A 22265-nucleotide genomic window follows, 5' to 3' on the forward strand; every position below is an offset into this window, starting at 1 on the left:
ACCAATTCAGTTCACCATTTCTTCTGCATCACGCACGCGACGCATTAGGGTGAGCAGAAGAAGTGAGCAGAATACGGTAAGCAGAAGAGCTTTCACATACCTAGCAAGAATCCCAATAAAACAGAACATATAGTTATAACTATACAAACTAACACTCTGCCCGATCTAGTCAATCTGAACAAATGGTACCCCGACATACATGATCCGGCCTGCCCCCTTATGCGGGGAACTGGGCACAATCTTTCACAGGACATGGCATAGATGCCAAAGAAACCAACTCTGAAGACACAACTGACGCAACCTATGAGCGTTAGCAGGCCACCCTCCACAGCGAGGACCCCGCTGTCCAGAAGCACTGGAAGAAAGGGGACGAGCAGCGTTTCAGCCACTGGGGCTCAGAGGGTGAGACCAAACAACTTTTAAGCTCTCAGTAAACGTTTTTCCTCCTCCTCCTCCTTGTGCCCCCCACCATATTCCTCGCGCTGCCCGTCATGCAGTGGCGCCCAACTCACTCTATACCACTCCATGTGGTATAGAGTGGCTACCCCACTAAAAATAAGAATAGCTTTACTTCCGTTTAATTGCAAGAACGATGTGCTTTAATATTCCTTCTTTCCGCGTACTGCGTTAGATCGGAATGAACTCGATGAATCTGTTGCATCCGTGAACGACATTGAGAAATTTGTTGCCGAGACCGTGGCGTGATTTGTTGTGGTAAACTGTTTTTATCGTCATGTTAGGACCGTCACAGAGTTGTGCGAATGTTTGATTGCACTGTTGTAACTGTGGTTCTTCAAGTATGAGTCAAACATAGCGGCGAATATCACGCACAACAGATGCTACATATCCTGCGACTCAGTTGATGCTGGAAACATGGTAGTGATCTGAACATCAAAAACTTTGTTGAAAACCGAAAATTTAGGTCACCGTTTGCATATTCAAGTGAGCAGCGGTTGGTGCTTGACGTCTCGAGGATTTGACAGTAAGGAAAAGCGGCGATTAATAAAAATTGTAGGCGTTTGAATGCCACGACCACTCATTCAAAGCTGGGCACATGCTGCTGTTTCCAGGGGATGATTTCTGCCGAGTGCCTTCGTTTCAGGCCGCGCTGTGGCGCCATATCTTTCTGCAATGCCCCTATACGACTCATCCGCTCTGCATTTTTTCTGCAAAGCAGCCCTGCGCCCACACTCTTCCATTTCCTTCGGCAATGCCCCAACCTACAAGAGTCCTGGACTCCTGGATTCCTGGATTAAGTGCGGCGTTCGTGAGTTTCGGTTCCTAGTGTGGTGTGCGCGAGTTTCGGTTTCGGCAATGCAAGACAAACGCCAGAGACCCGAGGAGCCGCGCATGCGCCGAAAGCACGGTCCTCTCTCTTGTAAACATACCCGTGTATCCTGAGTGTGTCTACAATAAACGAGCGAACCAGACGTATGTAGCACTGGTAACGAGAGAAACAAAGGCCCACTGAAGACACGGGTGTGGACAACTTGCAATGGTGTCTTTGCAAGCCTCCATCGAGCCTTTTTCGGGGAAGTCCTGGACATATTGGATTAAACGCCTCGGGTTTACTTCATCGCAAACGCCATAACAGCGGAAGAGACGAAGCGAGCCCTACTCCTGACTGTGCGGGCCGGAGACATTCGGAACCATCCGCGCACTGGTCGCACCAAAGAACCAGGAGAAGTTCCATACGACGAGATCGTCCAAACCCTGGCTACGCATTATGGCCCAGGCCCATCAAAGCTCTACTGCCGCTGCGAATTCCAGAGACGGGACCAACAACCAGGCGAGTCCATTGCTTCTTACGTAGCTGCTCTACAAAAACTCGCCGCGGATTGTAACTTCGGCGTCGGGGCATCGTCCGCCGCAGAGGTGGCGATGCTACAGATGCAACGGCTCGCACGATCCAAGTGAGTGCATGTTCCGGAAGGCTGCATGCGACTTTTGCAAAAAATTCGGACATATCAGAAGAGCTTGCCTCGCAAAGAAAAAGTAACGCAGAACTACTACGCATCAAATCGAGCCTAAGCCTGCAAGCCTACGAGCGGACATGGCCTACAAAACCTCCACGGTTAGTTAAATCCGACTTGAACCTTCATAAGTGGTCAGGAGAGCACTTGAGCCTCGTTGGCACTACGGAAGTGCAAGTTCGCCACAAGAGAAAAGATTACGTTCTTCCACTGGATGTCATGGAAGGCAACGGGTGCAACCTTACGGGCCGCAACTGGTTCAGTGCACAGAACATCCGTCTGCAGGCGTAAATCAAACGCAAGACGCAACGCACACCGAGTACACTGTGCTGCATTGCCTGCTAGAAAAACATGCACGTGTTTTTCACGAAGACGTCTTGAATTACGCGGGACCACCAGTTCACATTAAGCTAGACCCAAACGTCTCACAACGCTTTTGCAAGGCTCGACCGGTTCTCCTTGCGCTCAGACCAGCTGTTAAGGGAGAGTTGGATCGGTTGGAGCATTCTACAGCCAGTTCAACGTGCTGATTGGGGGACACCGTTGGTGTTGGCTCGGAAAAAGTCAGGGTTGTTGAGGTTGTGTGGGGACTACAGAAGCACGGTAAACGCCGCATCCGTGAAATCAGCCTATCCGCTTCCAACCACTGAGGAGGTATTAGCTACTCTCAGAGGTGGAACACTGTTCTCAACGCTTCATCTCTTTCAAGCCTATTAGCAACTTCCGGTCACTGAAGCCGTAGCAAGGGTGTTGACCGTGAACACCATGAATGGTGTACGCAGCCAAAAGACTTCCATTCGGAATATCTGCAGCACCGGCGATATTCCAGCAGATCATGGAGACAACACCAGCTGGAATTTCGGGCACCAGCGTGCCCGAAACACAACAACACAATGAACACAACACAATGAACGGTTACACCAAGTGTTGTCAAGATTGAATAATATGGGTCTGCGCCTGCAGAGAGACAAGTGTCGGTTTGGGGTCAACAGTGTGGAGTTCCTAGGACACCGCATTGATTAAAAAGGTGTGCATACAACTGGAGCAAAGGTTAAGGCCATCATGGATACACCAGCGCAGAAAACCAAAGTGGAGCTGCAAGCAATCGTGGGGTTGCTTGCTTTCTATGACCACTTCCTTATGGACAGAGCGACAGTGGCCTCACCACTGTACACGCTTTTGCACAACGAAACGCAATGGATATGGAGAAAGGAGCATCTAAGGCCATTCGAAGAGCTAAAAAAGCTAATTCGAGACTGCACAGTGCTTGCTCACTACGACGAACGCAAGCCTCTTCTCCTATCACGCGACCCTTCGACCTATGACGTTGGCGCTGTTGTCGCAGATTGACGAGAACGAAAGAGAAGCGCCCATTGCTGTTGCGTCATGAACGCTAGGAAAAGCTGAACGGAATTATGCACAGCTGGATCGAGAAGCACTTGCAGTAATATTTGCTGTTGATCACTTCCAGAAATGTATAATTGGAAGACACGTGCCGATATTCACTCATCACCAGCCATTACTGAGCATTCTGGGGCCGAAAAAGCCACTTCCGCTGGTCCTATCACCTCGCATGACGAGATGGTGCCTTAAGCTGTCCGCTTACGACTACGACCTAGTTTAGAGACAAGGCAGTCGCAACAAGAACGCAGATGTGTTAAGTAGACTTCCGCTACAAGGAGATGACAACGATCCATCCCCTCCTGGCGACGTGCTGATGCTAGAATGTGCGATTGCTCCCCAACTCCCGGCCGAACGCATCGCAGAGCTAACACGCGAAGACAATATTCTGTCAGCAGTTTTTCAAGCAACACAGCAGGGAAATTTGCAAGCACTGAAAGGCGATGACTTCCTGCCTTATGTGAAGCTAGCGCATGAGCTGTCAACCCTCCAAGGGTGCTTACTCAGGGGCTTCCGAGTGATAATTCCGCTCGCAGCACGCCCCGAGGCTCTAAAGATCATTCACTGAGGACACAGAGGCATCGTCGCAATGAAGGCCTATGCAAGAGCTTACCTCTGGTTGCCTAGTCTCAGCAAAGGCATAGAACAGGCCGTTCAGGAATGCAGACCATGCCAGGAAAGCCGCAGGGCACCGGCGAAAGCACCGGTACCAGAATGGTCAAGAACAACGCAGCCATGAGAGACAATTCACATGAACTTCGCAGGTCGCATCGAGGGCTGCATGTTCTTGCTTGCCGTCGACTCATTCAGCAAATGGCTTGAAGTACGACAAATAACGAGCATACAGTCGAAGCACGTAATTAGGGAGTGCAGAAACCTTTATGCAACCCTTGGCGTACCAAGGAAAATAGTAACCGACAACGGACCGTATTTCGTCTCAGCGGTAACAGAAGATTTCTTTAAACGAAATGGAGCGAAACATGTCACGAGCGCTCCGTATCATCCTGCCGCGAACGGTCAGGTGGAGCTCATGATTTTCGAACTGAAGCAAGCGCTTATAAAAGAGAAAGACAGCCCTGTCACCTGCCGACTGTCACGATTTCGGTTAAAGCAGCAAACAACAATGCATGCCAGTACAAAGAAAACACCTGCCATGATGATGTTTGTTCGCGAACTTGTGACAGCATTGACGCACCTTAAGCCTTCATACTCCCAGCTAACGGAGGATGAAAAGGATGATGAACGACGCATTCGTAAAAAACAGATCGTTTACGTCGAGAACTTCGCAGGCGACCCAGCGTGGATGAAAGGCAGCGCCATCAAACAGGTTGGTCGCCGATCTTAGTTGGTCAGCACGGACAGAGGCGTCGTGCGGTGACACAAAAACCACATTCATACTACGAGGCCGCAAGCAACTCACGACAACGCATCCGCAGCAGGGTCATCGAGCAATCGCCTCCAGTTGTCGTTCCTTTCGCTGTTCCTCCCCGACAGCCAGACTGACGATCAGCAAGAGGCGCTCACAACAGGTGCTTCAGCGGGCTGCGCCATACCCGAGCCACTCCCATCCGATGATGCACTACAAGGGCCACCACAGAGGCCGCCGAGACGCCGCCGTCCCCGGACTGTTACGAAGATCAATGGTAACTCACTCTGAGTGGGGAGGGTTGTGTGGTGTTCGTGAGTTTCGGTTTCGGCAATGCAAGACAAAAGCCAGAGATCCGAGGAGCCGCGCATGCGCCGAGAGCACGGTCCTCTCTCTTGTAAACATACCCGTGTATCCTGAGTGTGTCTACTATAAACGAGCGAACCAGACGTATGTAGCGCTAAGGACACCATCCAAAGAGAATGCGACCAACTGCCATTGGGTGAATAAAAGTTATTCGTCCTCCTACACTTAAATGGCGAACGTTAATTACACTTACTCCTCGTCTTCTTTTCACTGACGATGCAGGCAAGAGATCAAAATTCTTCAAAGGGTAAAGCACATGTGTACATTCAACAATATGCCACTGCTTATCTGAAGAACGTTTTCTAATCATTATAAAAGTGAGCTCACTTCCGCACGACCGCTGAGTAGAGAACCCTTTGTTAAATTTCCATTCCACCCGCGACAGCGAAAAAAAAGAAAGAAGCATGTTTTGAGGTTCCTGTGGTCAGATCAACGTACCCATCATTATTGAATTAATTTGGCACAAACGTGGCTAAGGCAACTATCTTGCGGCTTATCAAGTACAGCTGTCGGGATGCACACCTGTGAGTGTTCGGCTGTCTGCATTGATCACCTGCCACAAAGCAGTCTCCGCTCACCCGCTGCCTTCTCGCAGACCAATTGCTTGCTAGCGGAGACGACGGCCAGGAGCCTCAGCCATCCTACTCCGAGACGACGTTCGGTGTCCTAAACATTCTGGAAACGACAAGCTTGGAATTATTAGTACAGAAAGAATACGCAAGTATGAAATCCTCCATGCAGCTAGCTGCCACGGGGAATATGACAATGAAGGTGCTTGCCGCTCTGTGGTAACGAGCTGCAGGGTTCCGATCCCTTCACCGAATGTTGCATTTTGCGAGAAACAAAAAGGCGCATCCCACTTACGCCAATTTTATCCCAGTGCTACCAACTTGTTGTGAGGCTACAGAGACGCCGAGGGTCTTTCCCTCAGGATTGCAGAGTGGTGTGACTTAACTTTAAATTTACCTTTAGACTCTAGTAAGGAGATTTTTTTCTTTACTACTGTAACATTTTTCTCACCTTGGAAAAAGGCGTGCAAGCAAGCATTTCCCTACCCTGCAGTGACGAGTCACACCGATGCAATGCTTCGAGTCGGTTGTACTCTATGAAGTCTGTCACCATCTGTTCCTGAAAATGCTCTCCATCATCTTTTTTGGTTCAAAAACATAACTATTTACAAACTACTGAGTAACAAAGTAAATGTGCCAATGAATAGTGCTTTCTTTTTCTTCAAAAGTTTTGTACCTTTGCTTTTAAAAAGCCTGATAATTTAAAAAAAAAACGTATTTTTTTTCTCCGAGCATTCCTTGAAATTTCTTGACAACACGGAATCGATGCGACTGACATGGGACGCTGCGAGGAGCTGCCAAAACGGGACTCCAAGTAAACATCCATGCAGAGCCGTCGAGCAAGAACTTTCAGCGGCTTTTGTTTTCGCCTCTAGGCGAATGGAGGGGTATTCTTAAGAAAGGGAGCGGGAAGGTAAAGAGGCAAGCAAGCCCACCCGGCTTAATCGCCGCGATCCGGCAGCATTTACATAAATTCAGCCCATAAAGGCTGTTCAACCCAACGTTGTCTAGTTCACATAAACGACCAGAATTACAGCAGAAGGAGAACATATTAATTGAACGACAAGGCGAGCAAATAAAACGACCAACATAGCGTAAATACCGACCAGTACGCACAGCTCTCAACGCCCACACATGAACGTTAGAAGTAGCTCAACGCAACCGTGTAAACTGGGATCAAGTGCTACGAAACTGTACTGATTTAGTGTATTACACGAGGGCAGATCGCGAATCGAAAGTCCTCCGACGGGGTTGCCGGTGGACTCATTATGAAAGGAACCAAGACTCGAGCTGAGAGCAGCCAAAAGTAGACATGCCATTCAATCCTAGCGCCATATTAGTAGCCAAATCGAATTAAAACGGTGTTATGAATACAAGTGCTCTCAAACAACAATAATTGTTGGCACTTAGAGCGAACGCAAGAAACAGAATAAAGAGCACACAATTTTGGCCCTTTTGCTTGATCTTCAAAGCACAGGTATGTTGCAAATAAATAATTGAATTATTTAATGCACAGTGCATGCAGATAGTGTGAACTTTCGAGAGTAATTTTGTCACGTTCTACCCAACACCACAGTAGGACATTGAAGCTGTTTTTGCCTTGAAGCCGTAGATCGAAATTTATTCGTGGAGTCACCATTAAGCAGTCGAGCTTCATTTTGTTGGGCATCTGTTTTTTACCATGTTAACACACAAGAAGAGGCGCACAGAATCAGAGTTAGAAACTCTTTAGAAGTGACAAAATTCTGTGCCTTATTGCGCCAGGTGCAGAGAAGGGCATTCGCTGCAGGTGTTTTTGTACGATCCGGCCGCTACGTGTCGCGAACTTAAATGTGATTTGTGATCAAGTTCACGCTGATTATTTGCAGTTGCCGCATTTCTGACTCTGGCTCGATGGAGGAACACTAAAAAAAATACAGTGGCAGCTTCAGTACTGCCTTCACATCTCTTTCCGCGTTGTTTGTAATCAGGGTTGTTGATATGCAGCCTTCTAAGTGTGCACGAGGCATCTAGAGGCCGCTGCAGGAGTTGCATCTCCATTTTCCTCAATAACTGGAAACAGCGCCGTCACGGCTACTGGGTACAGAGGGAAATAGTCCCTCTGAAGGTGTTACCTTCCTAAGAGTCGCGCCGCGCGCGCATGTAAGCTCCCTATCATAGCCGTGCGCAGGGGTGCTTCCATTCGCACCGACACGGCCGGCGAGGATGCTGCGATTGAAAAAATTGTCCAGTAGATGAGCCGAAATGAAAGTTCCAAATAGCCACGGAGCCAATCGGAAATTATCTTCGCCAGACAGGGTTGAAAAGTAGCCAATTTGGCGCAAAGTAGCAGCCAACGGCAACCCTGACTGTCCTCTCACCATGCCTCTCACCGCGGGGACCCGTTTTTTTCACGGAGTTAGCCGATGGGCGGAGCTTGACGTCGTCCGACGTCACAAAACAAAAATCTAAATAATGTTGTCGCGCTTGCCGCGACCTACCGCGGCCGGAGAACGACCGGCCAGATGTGAGATAAGCCGAGTCACCGAGTTGCGGAAACTAGCCACAGCTAGCCGAGCCATGCCGAGAGGCCAGGCAGGGTATGTCTGAGCGCGCTGTCTGGCGCTGTTTAGCCTTAGTAATAAAAATTAAGGGGTGCACATGAGTCTCCTTACGTGCAGAAATTCGAAAGCCCCAGCACATATCTCGAAGATGTGTTGCCAAGAGAACTTGCATTAACTAGGCGCGCCTTTACTCAGCTTGAAACGTCGAAATACATGATGGAACAGTAAGTGATATGACAGCATTTAGTTGCAGAACTCTTTCAGGTTGCGGGACTTGCATTACTGTGCTCCGGGCACTTGCGACGGGCTGTAGACAATTCACTTGTGCAGGCACTCCTTTCAGCTAGTTCCTGGCTGCCAGGAACACCAAAACATTATCAGAAGGAAGAAAGCTTAGTAAACCACGGTTCAAGACAAGACAAAAGGATGTCAAAAAGTGTTCACAGTCATGTAACTACAAAGCAGCAAGTTCAGTGCTTATACAGCTATATTAAATGTAATATGTGCTTGTTCCCTTTGCTGTTTCCCCGAGAAAACACCCGTCGATAAAAACCAGTGAATCTGGCTGTAAATGGATTTGACTGAACGACTTTCACGCGAGGCAGCCCGAGAGCAATAGGTTAAAATAAAGTTTGTATGCCATTCCTAATGAGCCAAAACTCGGCTATACATGCTGCATACACAGAGTAATTGAAGAGGTACTGATATGAGGTTTACACGAGTTCAGTGCCTGTTTGCTGTCTTCAGATCCCTTTACATAGAGTACATTGGACCTGATCCATTGTCAACAAATAAGATTGGAGTTGTGAACGCAGGACCTCTTCTTCCCTGGAGATTTGTCTGAAGACTGCCGAGAATGAATGCCAGTGCACTGAAATCTGCTTTAGCTTTCTTCTCTCCGATAACTGAACAAGCATTCCACTGCATTTCATGACTCATCGGGGAAGCTATACAAAGCTGCATTTATTTTATTCTATTTTTATTTTATTCAGCACTGCCGGCAACCTTTTGGCAGCTAAGACAGGAGCAATTACATAGCATTTCAAGTTATATTTTTTACAAATCATTGTCATACTAAAACAAGAAAAATACAAAAACAACAAAATTATGCAGCGAAAAATCAACATTTATTAGCAAATTTTGGCACTTCTGAAATAACAAGGAATGCAAAGCAATCACAAGTAAAGAACGACGGCTGCTAAAATAGATTCAGACATTGACAGGCACCTTATTTGGCAACCCGTTCCACTTGCAATAGTCCTTGGGGGGGAAAAAGGAACTGGTGTCCGCATTGGTCCGGTATTGAGGTACCAAAATCGCCTTGTGTTTCATCTGGGTTGGTCATGACGTGTTAAACTGCATGTATGTCTGGAAATCTAGTTTTATCTGGTTGTAAACGATGTTGAATATCATTTTTAGGCATTGCAACTTTAACCGATTCGAGTGTGCAAAGACCGGACGGTTTTTAAACATCTGATACGGAGACCTGCCCAGGTATATTCAAAGCATGCTGTGCAAGGTGTGAATGATATTTTTTTACTGTGTTACCACGGTGACAGCCTGGGAAGACTGCAGGGAGTGGCAGAAAAAGGCCATTGTGGGGAATTATCCAAGTAGCAGGTTAGAGTGTGTGATGAATTGAGAAGCACCCTCTGTGCTTCATTAAATGTGTCCATGACACTGCTATATGAATTAGAGGAGCAGCAACCCAAAGTCTGAAGAAGTACATTAATGCACCCACCAACTAACCCTGGATGCTTCCAGCAAAGATGAGCGTGACAACTCAGCCGCAGGCATGTGGCGTCGTCGCTGTACAAGCTTACATGGCATGATAAGGGGAGCACGTGAACAGAGGAAAAGTTGAATTGGTACAGCTGCCACTTCCTGACACACAGTGTGACTAAATAACAATGAAGCCTGAATCGCGTTAGCAGGTGGCTATGCACTACAGCCTTGCCGAGAGGTCCAGGTGCAGTGCTAGAATGGTCTCGTTTAGTAGGAGAGGCCCACAAGCCGAGGTGGACAGATGCAGTAGACTGATTTCTTGACGTAGCAAGGCTCAAGCAGGGAGTAAGCCTTAATAGAGATGCAGGCAAAGCTTTCAAGCTTCCTGTAGTTCTATTGCAGAACACTCTGGTGGTTCACCAAAACTGAGGGCATAGTCAAGATGATAGGATTATTACTATGTCAAAAATTGTCCCATTTGTTGACTCTTAAGCATAAGAAGGTTCAGCCTTGAGGGAGAAAGTATCTCATGATGGTGGTTAAACTGGGCCAAGAATGAATAAGAAATCTTGAATTGCATCCTCCTATCCTCCATCTTCACTATATGAATAATGTGTTCTCCTAATAAGCCACACACCTAAGAAATGCGGTACAGCTGGTCCCATAGCAACCACTTTTAATGGTATATACCTACTGTAGTGGCTCAGGCACTCCACTGTTCAGCATGGCATTGCAGATTAAATCCCAGTTGAGGTGACAACATTTCAGCCAGGACAAGATGCGACGATTCTTCTATTTTGTGCAATGCCAGCGCATTCTAGACCCTCTGGTCATGAAAATTTATCCCGAGCCCTGTACTATGGCATCTGTCATGGCCAGGTGCTTTAAGCTCCAGATATCATTGCTCCTTGTTTGTGAAATTTTCCTCGCATCATGGTGCCCCACTGAGTGATTCCTTACTCTAAGGGGTTAACATTAATGGTCTTGCGCAGCTCATCTGCCTGTTTCCCAACACGGCCTCTAGTGCGCCAGTGCTCCTTGTTCGTCCTTTCTGTTTGCAAAATCTTAGGTGCTGCTCGTACAGCATCCTTCTGTGAAGCGTGGGATGCTTGGCCTGAACAGCCTTTTGTTGGGGAGTTTCTGATGAACAGACCGCTGGTAGACGGAACTGATTGTGCAAGAAGAGAATAGGCTTCCTCCAGTTTTTCTGCTGCTTTGTCTAGAGCTGAAGAATCGCTGCAGTAAAAAAGGAGACTGCCACACTTCTCCATTATGCTTCGAAAGTTGTTTCGCTTCATCTTCAGCTGATTCGAAGAACATAGAGGTATGCTGAGAGCTGTCACTTCATGCGAACTTGCTCCTCCTCCATGCCCTTCCTGGCTGTCTGGTTCGTTTTCTTGGTCATCAGCAGTAGCACAGGCTGTCACAGCAACATGAGGCCGATTCAGGTAGCTTTCAGGAAGGTCAGAAAATGAACTCTCGGTCAGCCTGAACACTGCACAAAAGTGCTTGCACGGAAACTTTGTTGCTGCAAAATCCATGCACGTGCAGTTCGGCCCTGCAAAATCCACCGTGTGCCAGCTGGATGACGACTGCGACTGTACGAGGTACTGCCCTACCGCAGATTTTCTCTTGATGTCTTCATGCGTGTACTCGCATGCAGTGAACATCCTCTGCATTACAAGCTTAATAAAAGCTGGTGGCCGGTTGTGCAAATATTCTGGGATGTTGTTTTTGTATGTCCGGTACGATGATGACAGGCTCATTACCTTCCTTTGGTGCTGATGTTGTCTGTCAGGCAGAAATTGCTTGACAAGTGTAGAGATCAGCATTGCCAAAGACTTTCTGCCATGGCTGTTTTTGATGTAATACTGCTTCAAGATTTTGTTTTGTGCTTCAGTGCCATTATTTGTCGTCAGCACTACATCATAGCCTAACCTATATGCACGCACCCACATTTCTTTCACTCTCAGCCAATGTGTGTCAATGTAACATCTGAATTTTTCATTTTCCCAATGCCGAGATGCTTTGAGATCATTAATACAGTGATTCATTTCTTCCTCAGAGGTTGCATTGGCTATTCTTCGCAGCAGAAAGAGGACATCTTCTTTTGCAACAGTGCAATTCTCGGACCTGTTTAGCCACCTTCCCCATGCCTGCTCTCTATGAAAATCACAAATTGTGATTTGGCTTTGGGGGAAGCTGCTCTGAAGGGCATTGATTTCTACCTGACTGTAGTCAATCATCCAATACTGCGGATTGAAGTCGGGGCACCACTGCCTGAACACTTCAAGGGCCTCTGCGACGCAGGCACTCGTTTCAAATTGCGTTATGAAAACATCGGCACACATGTAGCCTTGTGCTGTCTTCACGACAATGAAGAAAAGTGGCAGAGCATAGTCTGTCGTTTTGTTCGTTGCATCCAGGCATGAAACTGATTGTCCATATTTTATGAGCATTTCATTCATAAATTTTGACTGGTAACAAAACAGTAGCGTTTCCTCGCATTTCTGCTCCATTTGCTCCAAAACGTCATCACTTGGAAGGCTATTGATTTGTTCAGTTTTCTTCTGATACTGTCTGTAAAAGAATTTGCTATCAGGCTCCTCTCTCTGATATTTATCAATTAACTGCTTAGCATTTTCTTGATCAAAAGAGCTAAACCTATCTCTGCGAAGAGCAGCCTGTATGTGGTTGTGTATGTCTTCTTGTGTTGGGAAGAATGCTCTGCAGCTTCTTGATGGCTTGTTTTTCCCTCCAAACAGAACGTCTTGTACGTAATAGTCAAGACACTTTTTCACTTCCTGTACCGATGTCACGCCCTCACAAACAAGGTCCTGAATTCGTGCCGACACAGCTTTGTTTACAGTCTGGCTGAAGCCTGCCATTTCACCAAATTGGTGAGCATGGTGGAAACTCATGGGCGAGATTGCCACATAGATGCGCTGTTCGGTTCTGCAGTTTACATGGGCCTTTTGCTCCTCAAGTTCTCTTATTTTTGCCGCCTTCATTTGCAGAGATTTTCCTATCCCTGTGTGTTGAGGGATGTCAACCTGAAATGCAAGCAGAACAATGAACACATAAAAATCTTATCACAATAAGAGTTCAACACAATAAAAGAAGCTCACTCTTTTATGTGGAAAAGATCCTTTCTGACAAATTAAACAGCAAAATAATTAATTTATCAGGGGCCAAGTGAAAGAAATGTGGTTTAGCATGAATTTTCTAAATGCCTTTGTTCATGCCTCCAATGACATTAACTAGGCTTGCTTTTTCCACATAGCAATTCTTGTTAATCGATTAGTATGAACTCGATGTTACAAGAAGGTTTTATTATTACAAGTAAAAGAAACTGATTTAATTTGTTTTCCTGTTCAACAGGATCACTAAACTTAGCAAACAAATGATTATTACAAAAGGCCTGGCAAGTATAAAGATGAGAATGTGCAAATTGTGTGTTGCAGTGAAAGCAGAGCATAAACTTGATTTTTTGGTATTAATCAACTTACGGTACAATCTGGTGCATGATCATACTATGTGGATACATAAATGGTCATGATAAAATATGCATATTCAATGCCGAAGCTTTATGCTTTAATGTAGGAAGTATTATAAATTAAAATCTAAGGCAAAGCACATAGCTGAACTTTTAAACACATAAAAAGAAAAGGCTAAGGCCTGACACCTGGTGCAATATCCAGCGAGAGCTACTGCTTCTTCCGCATCTAATTATTATAACTGGTGCTTCAGTGAGGTGCTATGAGGAGCTTCACATAAACAGCTCTTGCTGTAAAAGAGAAGCGTGAAACCATAGGCCATAGTTTCAGCAAAAACGAGCTGTACACTGAAATTTTGAAAAGTCTATTGGTCAAAGTATTGGTCTGAAATGTGTCTGAAAATGCTGTGCAGTATGTTCTGTGTACCTAATTATAAATTTATTCTTCTTGTTTTTCCAACTCAGAGATAAGACTTGTGCTTCACTGCATTGTTCAATAAAATGCGTGAACAGTGGCCAACCTTGAATTCTGGGTACATGCTGATCAACTTTAGATGCATGCTTGCAGTGCACCCCTTCTTCTTGGTTCCTTGCAGCTTGATCTTTTTTTTGCAAAAGACTTCGCTGGACCAGTCAGTTAAATCTTGTGCCTAAAAGCATAGCCACACATGAAAATTACCACTGTCTGTGCACGTTATTGCAATGAAATCAGTACCTTACTGCAGATTTTATGTAGTTCATATGCACAGGGTCTGCCATGTTTAGCTAGAGGATTTTAAAAATGTTCTGCCTCCAAAACACTACCCTATTTGTAACCAGAAAGTAGCAAAACGTTATGGTCTGTTTTGCTTAAGAAATGCTTTAATATAGACAGCTGCCTGCGCTGTCCTATATAATTCAGAAACTGCTGTTAACTGATTCCCGTTTGTAGGCAAACAAGGAAATTAGACGGGCAGCGTCAGCTGCTGACATCATTCGTAGAACTCGCCCATCTTTCGGGTTGGTGCTCTTTGCCCAGGCTGCCCTTCGACCCTGGATGGTCCTCCATACAATCTCCAATGGCTTCATAACGCGACTATGCATATAAGATGAATTACTGTCGAAACATGGGATTCAGCCCATGAATGCAGGACTTGTGCTGAAGCTAAACTTTAATCACTAAACCGAGACTCATTTTTATAAATACTTAATATAATCATTTGCTTAACGAAAACATATGCCAAATGTGTCATCAGCCTGCACACAATTAAATAAAAAATAACTGCACCAATGATTGTTATTGTCATTATTACTCTACAATATTGTTTGGATCACAAGGTGCTTACAGTGCTAGTGCTTTCACATTTGTCCTTATGGTGATCAATTCCAAGCACACAGTCCTTGTCCACTTGTCGGACGACTTGAAACGGCATGTCCAGAGAAACAGGCACTGTACCCCGGTTTGAAGAGAACATCAGTTGAGCTGGGTAAAGGGAAAAAGTACACTCTGAGAGACACCAGTTAGACTTAGGGGCCCTAGGGGTCCGTTTGGGCGCGACACGTTGCAGGAGGAAGATGAGGCGTAGGCAAACTTCTCGGCAGAAATGTACAGCTTGGTTTATCTATTAAACCATTTACATATTTTACACATCGACCAGTGTGGTCGCTGCGATCAAGAACGATCAGGAGCGTCAGGCCAAAGCTCGCCCCTACGAAACTGTCCTGCCTGACCGACTTGACTCGTGCTACACATAGGGGCTCCTCGTTCTTCGGAACGTGGCCAGCGCAAAGTTTGGCCCTGTCCGTACTCTCACGACTCCGACTCTCCACCAAGAGCCCCTGCCCAAGTCACCCCCTTTTGGTGCCAAAACGCCTCTTTAAATCCGTTTCCCCAGCATCCTGGGGACCATTTTAGCGACCAATCAGGAATGAGCTTCTTAAAGCCAATCGGAGCATTTTCTCTTAAATTGAAGGGACCAATGACACACCGGTGCCCACGAGCTTGTTTGCTCGCGAGGACCGCGAGCATTCCAAGAAGTCGATCGAACTTTTCCACAAACTCCAAAAGCAACATCAACATGACAACAAAATACACACAAGCGCAACTTCCACCAGCCGGTGCTCTAAAAACAGATACAGGGTGGCATCTGAGCCCCGCTGGCCAGAAGCAGAGCAAACACAGCTCATTAACCGACATCCAGCTGCACGACCGTCGCACGTGCACCCAGAGGATGGCCCGCCAGTAGCCTTCCAAGAGAGCTTCATTCTTCAAGCTACGTCCTCAAAGCTTTCTTTGACACTGCGCTCGAAAAGCCATAAAACGGACCTAAACAATGCGCCGGGGCGCAAGACACGCAGGCACTGCGCAGGCATGGAGCGGGTCCCATTCAGGCACCCCTCGCTGCCGTTACTGCTTTTATTTTTTAGCTCGGCAGCCCTCTGCCAGCAGCATTTGCTCTGTTTGTTTTAGAACGGCCGGGCGACCGTCGCCGGACTGTGGGCCACGCGGCGAGCTGCTTAAAAAAAAAAAAATCTGCATACAAAGACCAAGTCAGCGGCGCCCGGGGCGAAATGTGGATAACCCATTGCCCCACGGCCCGCAAACCCAACTACATCTACCCAAGAATCTATCTAGCACATAAAACAGGCTAATCACACCAGCTTGACACTTGCAAAAAAACAAACAAACCAGTGTTCCAAATCTTGCAAATTTTAGGTTCCAAAGATCTTTCTCTGAATTAAGTGACTTGCGGTTTTAGGCAGTTTTGTTGCTCAGAGTGAATTGTGCTATGCAACATGACGAAAAAGGTTTTACAACTATAAATTACGACTTCTAACTTTCTGGTGAGAAGTTTTAAGCGTGGATCAACTTGTTTGGATGGCTTGTGCTATATACATATCCTGCTATTATATACGAGAACGATCTCTACTCCCCCCCCCCCTTTCTTCACCCCCAGAAAAAAAAAAGCAAGAGTGGTTCAGATCTTGTGTATCATTGAAATCCCATTTGCAAGCTGTAAATATTTTGCTGCGTTAATTACTATAACAAGACCGTGACAATAAGATGGCTGATCGAACACACAGCGAGTATAATATTCGGCCAGTTAACGAAGGCGACTCAGGCTATGAGAGGGACATCGTAGCGAAGGGCTCCGGAAATTTCGACCACCTGGGGTTCTTTAACGTGCACCGAGATCGTAAGGCAAACGTGCTTCTAGAATTGCGCCTCCATCGAAATTCGATCGCCGCATCAGGATCGAACCCGCGTCTTTCGTGTCAGCAGCCGAGCCTCATAACCATTAGGCCACCGTGGTGGCTGCATTATACTATATATAAAATGCGTACATATATGTACTCGTGAACATCGCTAGTTCGTCACGTTACATTAGTAGAGCATATATACTTCATACTTCAAGAGTACTCACATGCCCCACACTTGTGATTCCTTGACGACGTCGTAGAAAACTGGACATGAACGGCTGCTAACTTCTTCTCGAACGCTTGCAGCTCTTCATCGGACTGCAAATAGCCAGTACACTTGTCACCAGTTTTCTTGAGATCTCGGAGGCATTCCTTCATAATCACGTCTTGTGGGTCGTCCGCCGAATCAGGGTCCATCATCTCAAACTTTTACTCAACTCGAAGAGCCGCGCAGGACACTCTGTGAGCGCGTTTAAAGTTCCGTTTTCAACGCGCGAGAAGCCGCGCAGGACCCACTGTGAGCGCGTTTCGAAGTTCCGTTTTCAACGCGCGCAACACAGGCGCAAGCGCAGAAACAGCCTTTTTATTTTTTTTCAACAAATAACCACGTGACCACAACCGCTGGCACGCAGAGGCGCACACCGCGCGCGCGCGCACAATTCGTTTTTTTTCCTTCTTTTTTTTTTATCGCGGAGTGCCCACGTGACTTTTTGAGGTGACGTCAAGCTCCGCCCATCGGCTAACTCCGTGAAAAAAACGGGTCGGCTCACGTTGTGTACGCGAACGTTCCCTCCATGGAGGAATGGTTTCCTCGCACTCACCGTCGCCCCTCATCGCGGACTTCTGCTGCAACACGCCTGAGCACCTTCGAGAGTTGGCATCAGACGGCGCCACGTGCTAAATGAACTTATTAAAGTACGGCGGTATGTGTCAATGTTTCCGCTCAGCAAGTAGTCAAAAGCGCTGCTGTATACAAACAGTCCCATAGAGAGCTTCTCCTCCTACACTGAGAAGGAATAGTATTTCGGCTATCAGCAGCGTAGGGAAGTTTGAAACGATGCGCAGAGCCTAAGCTATCAGCCGTATCTATTACTCTCCAAGTCGCCGCGGTATTGTTTCGGTAACGCTCCTGTCGCCTGTACGAAACGGGTACATTTTGAGGCGATTTGACACACTTCGCGGGAGTGCGCACGACTGACAAGCGGCAAGAGCTAGCGCGGATATTTGTCGAAAATTTTCCTTGATTTCCTTGATGTCCTGAAAGGATGAAAAGAGGCCAGCCACTGTTATCGCCGTAGTTAGGCGCCTTCAGTAGAAGTTGCATACCGTATAATGTGTTCCAAACACAACGCTTCATTGGCTGTTGACAGCTGCACTGCACGCTGTCATTTTACAGTTGGTTATGTTGCCAGGGTCAAAGCCTGTTTTATCACTGCGTTTAGTGAGCTCTTTAGGCCACGCCAAACGCAAGCAGTAGCATGGCGGCTGCGGCCATGCGTTACCCGTTTTAGGGCATGGGCTTGATGCGCAGCTTTCCATCTACAATCAGTATAGCACCTCTATAATGTCCATGCGAGAGGTTGAGGGTTCTGTCTAGCCACAATGCGGTGGGGTACCCGCCGGTGACACAATATGTACAACCTTTGCCCTGACCCGGTGCTATGCTTATTTGGGTTGAAATGCTTGGGAAGTGGGTCTCAGGCCCTGCTTTGTGTAGGCAAAATGCCATATGTGATGGCGCACTGCAGCTAAAGCTGGTTTTGAACCATTAAAATTCATCATCGTCATCATCACCATCATCTCTGTGTTGCACTACACGCGTAGAGGAATGCAGCGGGTTCTGAAAGCGAACTTGAAGCTCTTGTCTCCTTGTCCTTCTGTCACGAGAATAACGGCTTAGCGAAACGGTAAATGGATGGAACGAAGGCCAAATGCACGGCAAGCGGTGAAGATTAAAATCCTTCGCCGCCTTTTCTGAAGCGTCTGGAAAAACTTCAGAATCATGCAAACAAAATTATTTAGTAACACGGCGAGTTGAGCGAATTGGTAAATACTTGATCAAAACTTTGAACAAAACTTGAACAGTTTGCTCTGTGGCCGCCGTTCCCATGCTACATACGGCCCGCATTGTCATTCGCACCGACGCCCTTCTCGTCACACGCCTACTACGACGAGTCAGTCGCACCCAAGAAATCTGCCAAGACATCCATCGTCTAGCGGCACGCATCCCGCAGCGAATCCGTGTTCAGTGGGTCCCGGGTGACCTCCTGAGCGCACAAAGCCGCGCAGATTCTGTGATCCGCCTTTCGACCCCAACCTCGTCTTTGGCTCGAGTCCTTACTCTGGATGACACCACCCTCCTTTTAGCAAGAAAGTGTGATGACCCCCATAATGCGCAGGTCCACACGGGACGGAGAGGCAAAGAGACACCGTATGGCTCAGTTTAAACAAACAGGTATATTCAATAATTACACATGATTAAGATTATACATCAGAGGCTGGGGCGTCCGAGCTTACGTGCCGACGACTTCATGGGGGCGATGGAGTGGCTCCGGAGTTGGGCTCGAGCGGTTGCTGGCAGAAGCTGCACGCCGTCGGGCTTCGGCGCTGAAGGCCCTCTTGGCGAACGATGTCGTCCTGAGCGTGTATGCAGTAGAATTTCAATAGTCGTCTGTTTCTTCGAGGATGGTTCACAAACCCTTCCTCTAGTGTCGTTCGGCTTGGAAGATGAACAGGAGGCGAGCTTGTAGATGATGACAGCAGAGCATAATTTTACAACATACATATACAGAGAGTTAAACTGGAAAAAGCAGAACTGAATTTACAAAAGAACAAACTTTGCACTACTTTACTCATCGACCGGGCAGGTTAGTGCCTAAGTAGCATCACATTACATGCTAAGCATGGAGCCCCAGCTCAGACTGGACTGCATCCGTTTACATGTGCTTTTAAGCACTTGATTAACAAAGGACTAAGGGCGGTCATTTCCAGTGGCCCGCCCAAAGCATCAATTCTCCAATCCAAAATAACATGCGAGATGGGGACAACCCCTTGGGTTGGGCTTAGCCTCGAACCCAGAGTCTGTTAACAATACAAACTAAATAAACAACAAAAACGCCACCACTCTCTCTCAAGTGAGAGTATACACAGGCTCTCTCTTCGGAGCTAATTCACTAGCGCCTGTCTTTCCACATTCTTGGCGAGTACTGCCTGTCCGCCATGACAGGTGTCCGTCACGGCCCTTCTGGGAATGCGCTTTTGTTCACGAGGCACGGCGGGAAGCTGTGGGTGCCTTCCCGGCGATAGCCCACGTCGAAAGGGGAAGGAGGGAAAGAATGTTGTCTTCGCGGTAGCGCATAGCGTCGGCTGTGGTACGGCGCGCTCTGGCCCGCTGAGAGCTCCCTTGTCCTGGAATGTGCCCGGGAGGGCCCCACCTGGAACGGCCACGCAAATCGGGGAGGATAAAGCCTGTTTCCCCGCGGCGGCGGCGGCGGGTCCGGTTGTTCTGGTCGTCACTCAAAGAGCATGGCTGGGTAATTGATGATGCCGCTGTCACGGCGGCGGGTCCCTTCGTTCTGGTCGTCACTCAAAGTGCATGGCTGGGTAATTGATGATGCCGCTGTCATCTGGGTCTCCGTCTACGCCGCGCCGTGGAACGCGGAACCTCGTAGCACACAAGGAATGTCACACTCGCTCACCCTCCAGAAGAATGTTCTCCGAACATTTGAGTCCCTGCAGCTCCCCTTGTCTTTCTGAATCGCCTCGCACAGTGCGTCCGACAAAACACTTTTCGCTGCACTCAACACCACTGCACAACACCAGTGCCTCCGCTGTCATAACTGGCGTCTCCAGGGGCAGCACTGATCTTCTTTTACAGATAAACATGAAACTCAGCACCCAAGCCTCTCCTTTCTAGTCCAAACTGGACGAAATAAATTTACCAGAGTTACAAAGGAGCTCCCACTTCTAGCACGATCACGGCACAGACAAAAATATAGATAACGAAAGGAAGTAGGGCAGGTTCTGCATGCGCTCCGCATGCTCTCCTGTGAAGGTGTAAATGACAGAAAGGTTTAACTATTAACTCCGATAACTTAACACATACGCATATAGCAATGTTATGAGCTGCGGCATTATACAATTCTAACCAGTTCACAACTCCGCTCTGTTTACGCCATTAGTCCGACTTAGCTTTCCGATTTCGCAGGGGATATCGGCCTTCATGAGTCATACTAAGTAAGTCTGTGCCCCTTTGTCTGCTTTGGGACTCGTGAGGGCTCGTGGCAGGAGCCTTTCCTGGCGTTATCTGCGCGGCAACCTCGCGCGCTTCTTCTTCTAGCAATGCATGAAGTAAATCCGGCCGTCACCTCGGGCGCCTGTCGAACAAATGCAGGAGAGGGCGTTTCTTGCGAACTATCTGCGCGCTCCGCTTCACTTCTGTCCCCATCAAAATCCGCGCTTTCCCTTTCCTCATTTCGTGAATACTGAACCGGTGCCGACTTGAGGCGATTTGCGTGTATCCTTATCAAGCGCCGGTTCACGTCTCGGACTCTGAAGTTTACCGGAGAAAGCTTCTCGACAACCTCGCACGGTCCTCTCCACTTCGTCTGGAACTTACGAGCTAGCCCAATCTGCCTTTGGCAGTTTTCAATGTACACGCTGTCCCCCACATTAAACGGCGCGTCTCTAGCACTGCGATCGTGCACCTCCTTCCTGCGCTTCGCCGCTTTCTTTAAGGCCTCCTTTGCGATGTCCCTCGCCACTTGCAAGCGCGATTCTAGCTCCACCTTATAGTCGTCCAGTGAAGCGTATGGGACACGACGGGGGCCCTCTGGCACTTCACTAGGCTGGTCCGGGTCTCGGCCGTAGAGAAGAAAGAATGGCGATTCGCCCGTGCTCTCGTGTGCTGCGGAATTGTAGGCAAACATTGCATACGGGAGCCACAAGTCCCAGTCCCGCTGGTCGCGCGAAACAAAATGCGACAGGAACCCGGCCACGGTTTGGTTCAGCCGCTCCACCGCGCCGTTGCAAGCCGGATGGTACGGTGTTGTCTGCTTCTTAGCGATCTTAAGCAGCTCGAAAACTCTCCTCATTAGCTGCGACACGAAGTTCGTTCCCCGATCTGTCAAGAGTTGCCTCGGGGGTCCATGTCGGAGCACGATCTGTTCGACAAATGCTCTTGCAACCGTGTCTGCCTTCTGATCTGGGAGTGCTACCGCTTCCGCGTATTTTGAAAGGTGATCGACAAATACTAAAATGTACTTGTTTCCGGAAGTGGTCGTGGGCAATGGGCCCATTATGTCCATACCTGTCCGCTCGAAGGGAGCCGAAACCTCAGAGAACGGCTGAATTGGAGCTGGTCTTCGTCCCTTGGGTGTTTTTCTTTCGAGACAGGAATGACACTTCGCACAGTAGTCTCTAACATCCTGTCGCATGCCACTCCAAAAGTACAAACGCTCCATACGCCTGCGTGTCTTCGCTACGCCAAAATGACCGGCGCATGGCGCATCGTGAAACGCGCGAAGAACCCTTTCTGTCCACGACCGAGGTATGACGACTCTCTCCCAAGCGGTTTTCTCTAATCTCCCTTTCCTGGTTGGCCTCGTGCGCCGACACAGGGTGCCGTCTTTGTCAATGAAATAACCT

The 22265-nt window shown here is 47.8% G+C and overlaps 2 protein-coding genes across 2 annotated transcripts; both read right to left on the reverse strand.

Annotated features, from left to right (window-relative positions):
• Window positions 1–10812: 10812 nt before the first annotated feature.
• LOC144124556 (uncharacterized) lies at window positions 10813–12980 on the reverse strand. Its single transcript, XM_077657302.1, has one exon. It carries the CDS (start codon window positions 12952–12954, stop codon window positions 10900–10902), a length of 2055 nt encoding a protein of 684 aa, XP_077513428.1. The 5' UTR covers window positions 12955–12980; the 3' UTR covers window positions 10813–10899.
• A 1769-nt stretch (window positions 12981–14749) lies between these two features.
• On the reverse strand, window positions 14750–17178 carry LOC144123703 (uncharacterized). Its single transcript, XM_077656484.1, has 2 exons — window positions 16844–17178; window positions 14750–14901 (listed from the first exon to the last, which is right to left on the reverse strand). The coding sequence occupies exons 1-2, from the start codon at window positions 17037–17039 to the stop codon at window positions 14750–14752; spliced, it is 348 nt and encodes a 115-aa protein (XP_077512610.1). The 5' UTR covers window positions 17040–17178.
• Between the last annotated feature and the right edge of the window lie 5087 nt (window positions 17179–22265).

Source organism: Amblyomma americanum, chromosome 3 (genome assembly GCF_052857255.1).
Source record: "Amblyomma americanum isolate KBUSLIRL-KWMA chromosome 3, ASM5285725v1, whole genome shotgun sequence".
NCBI classification, from domain to species: Eukaryota; Metazoa; Arthropoda; class Arachnida; order Ixodida; family Ixodidae; genus Amblyomma; species Amblyomma americanum.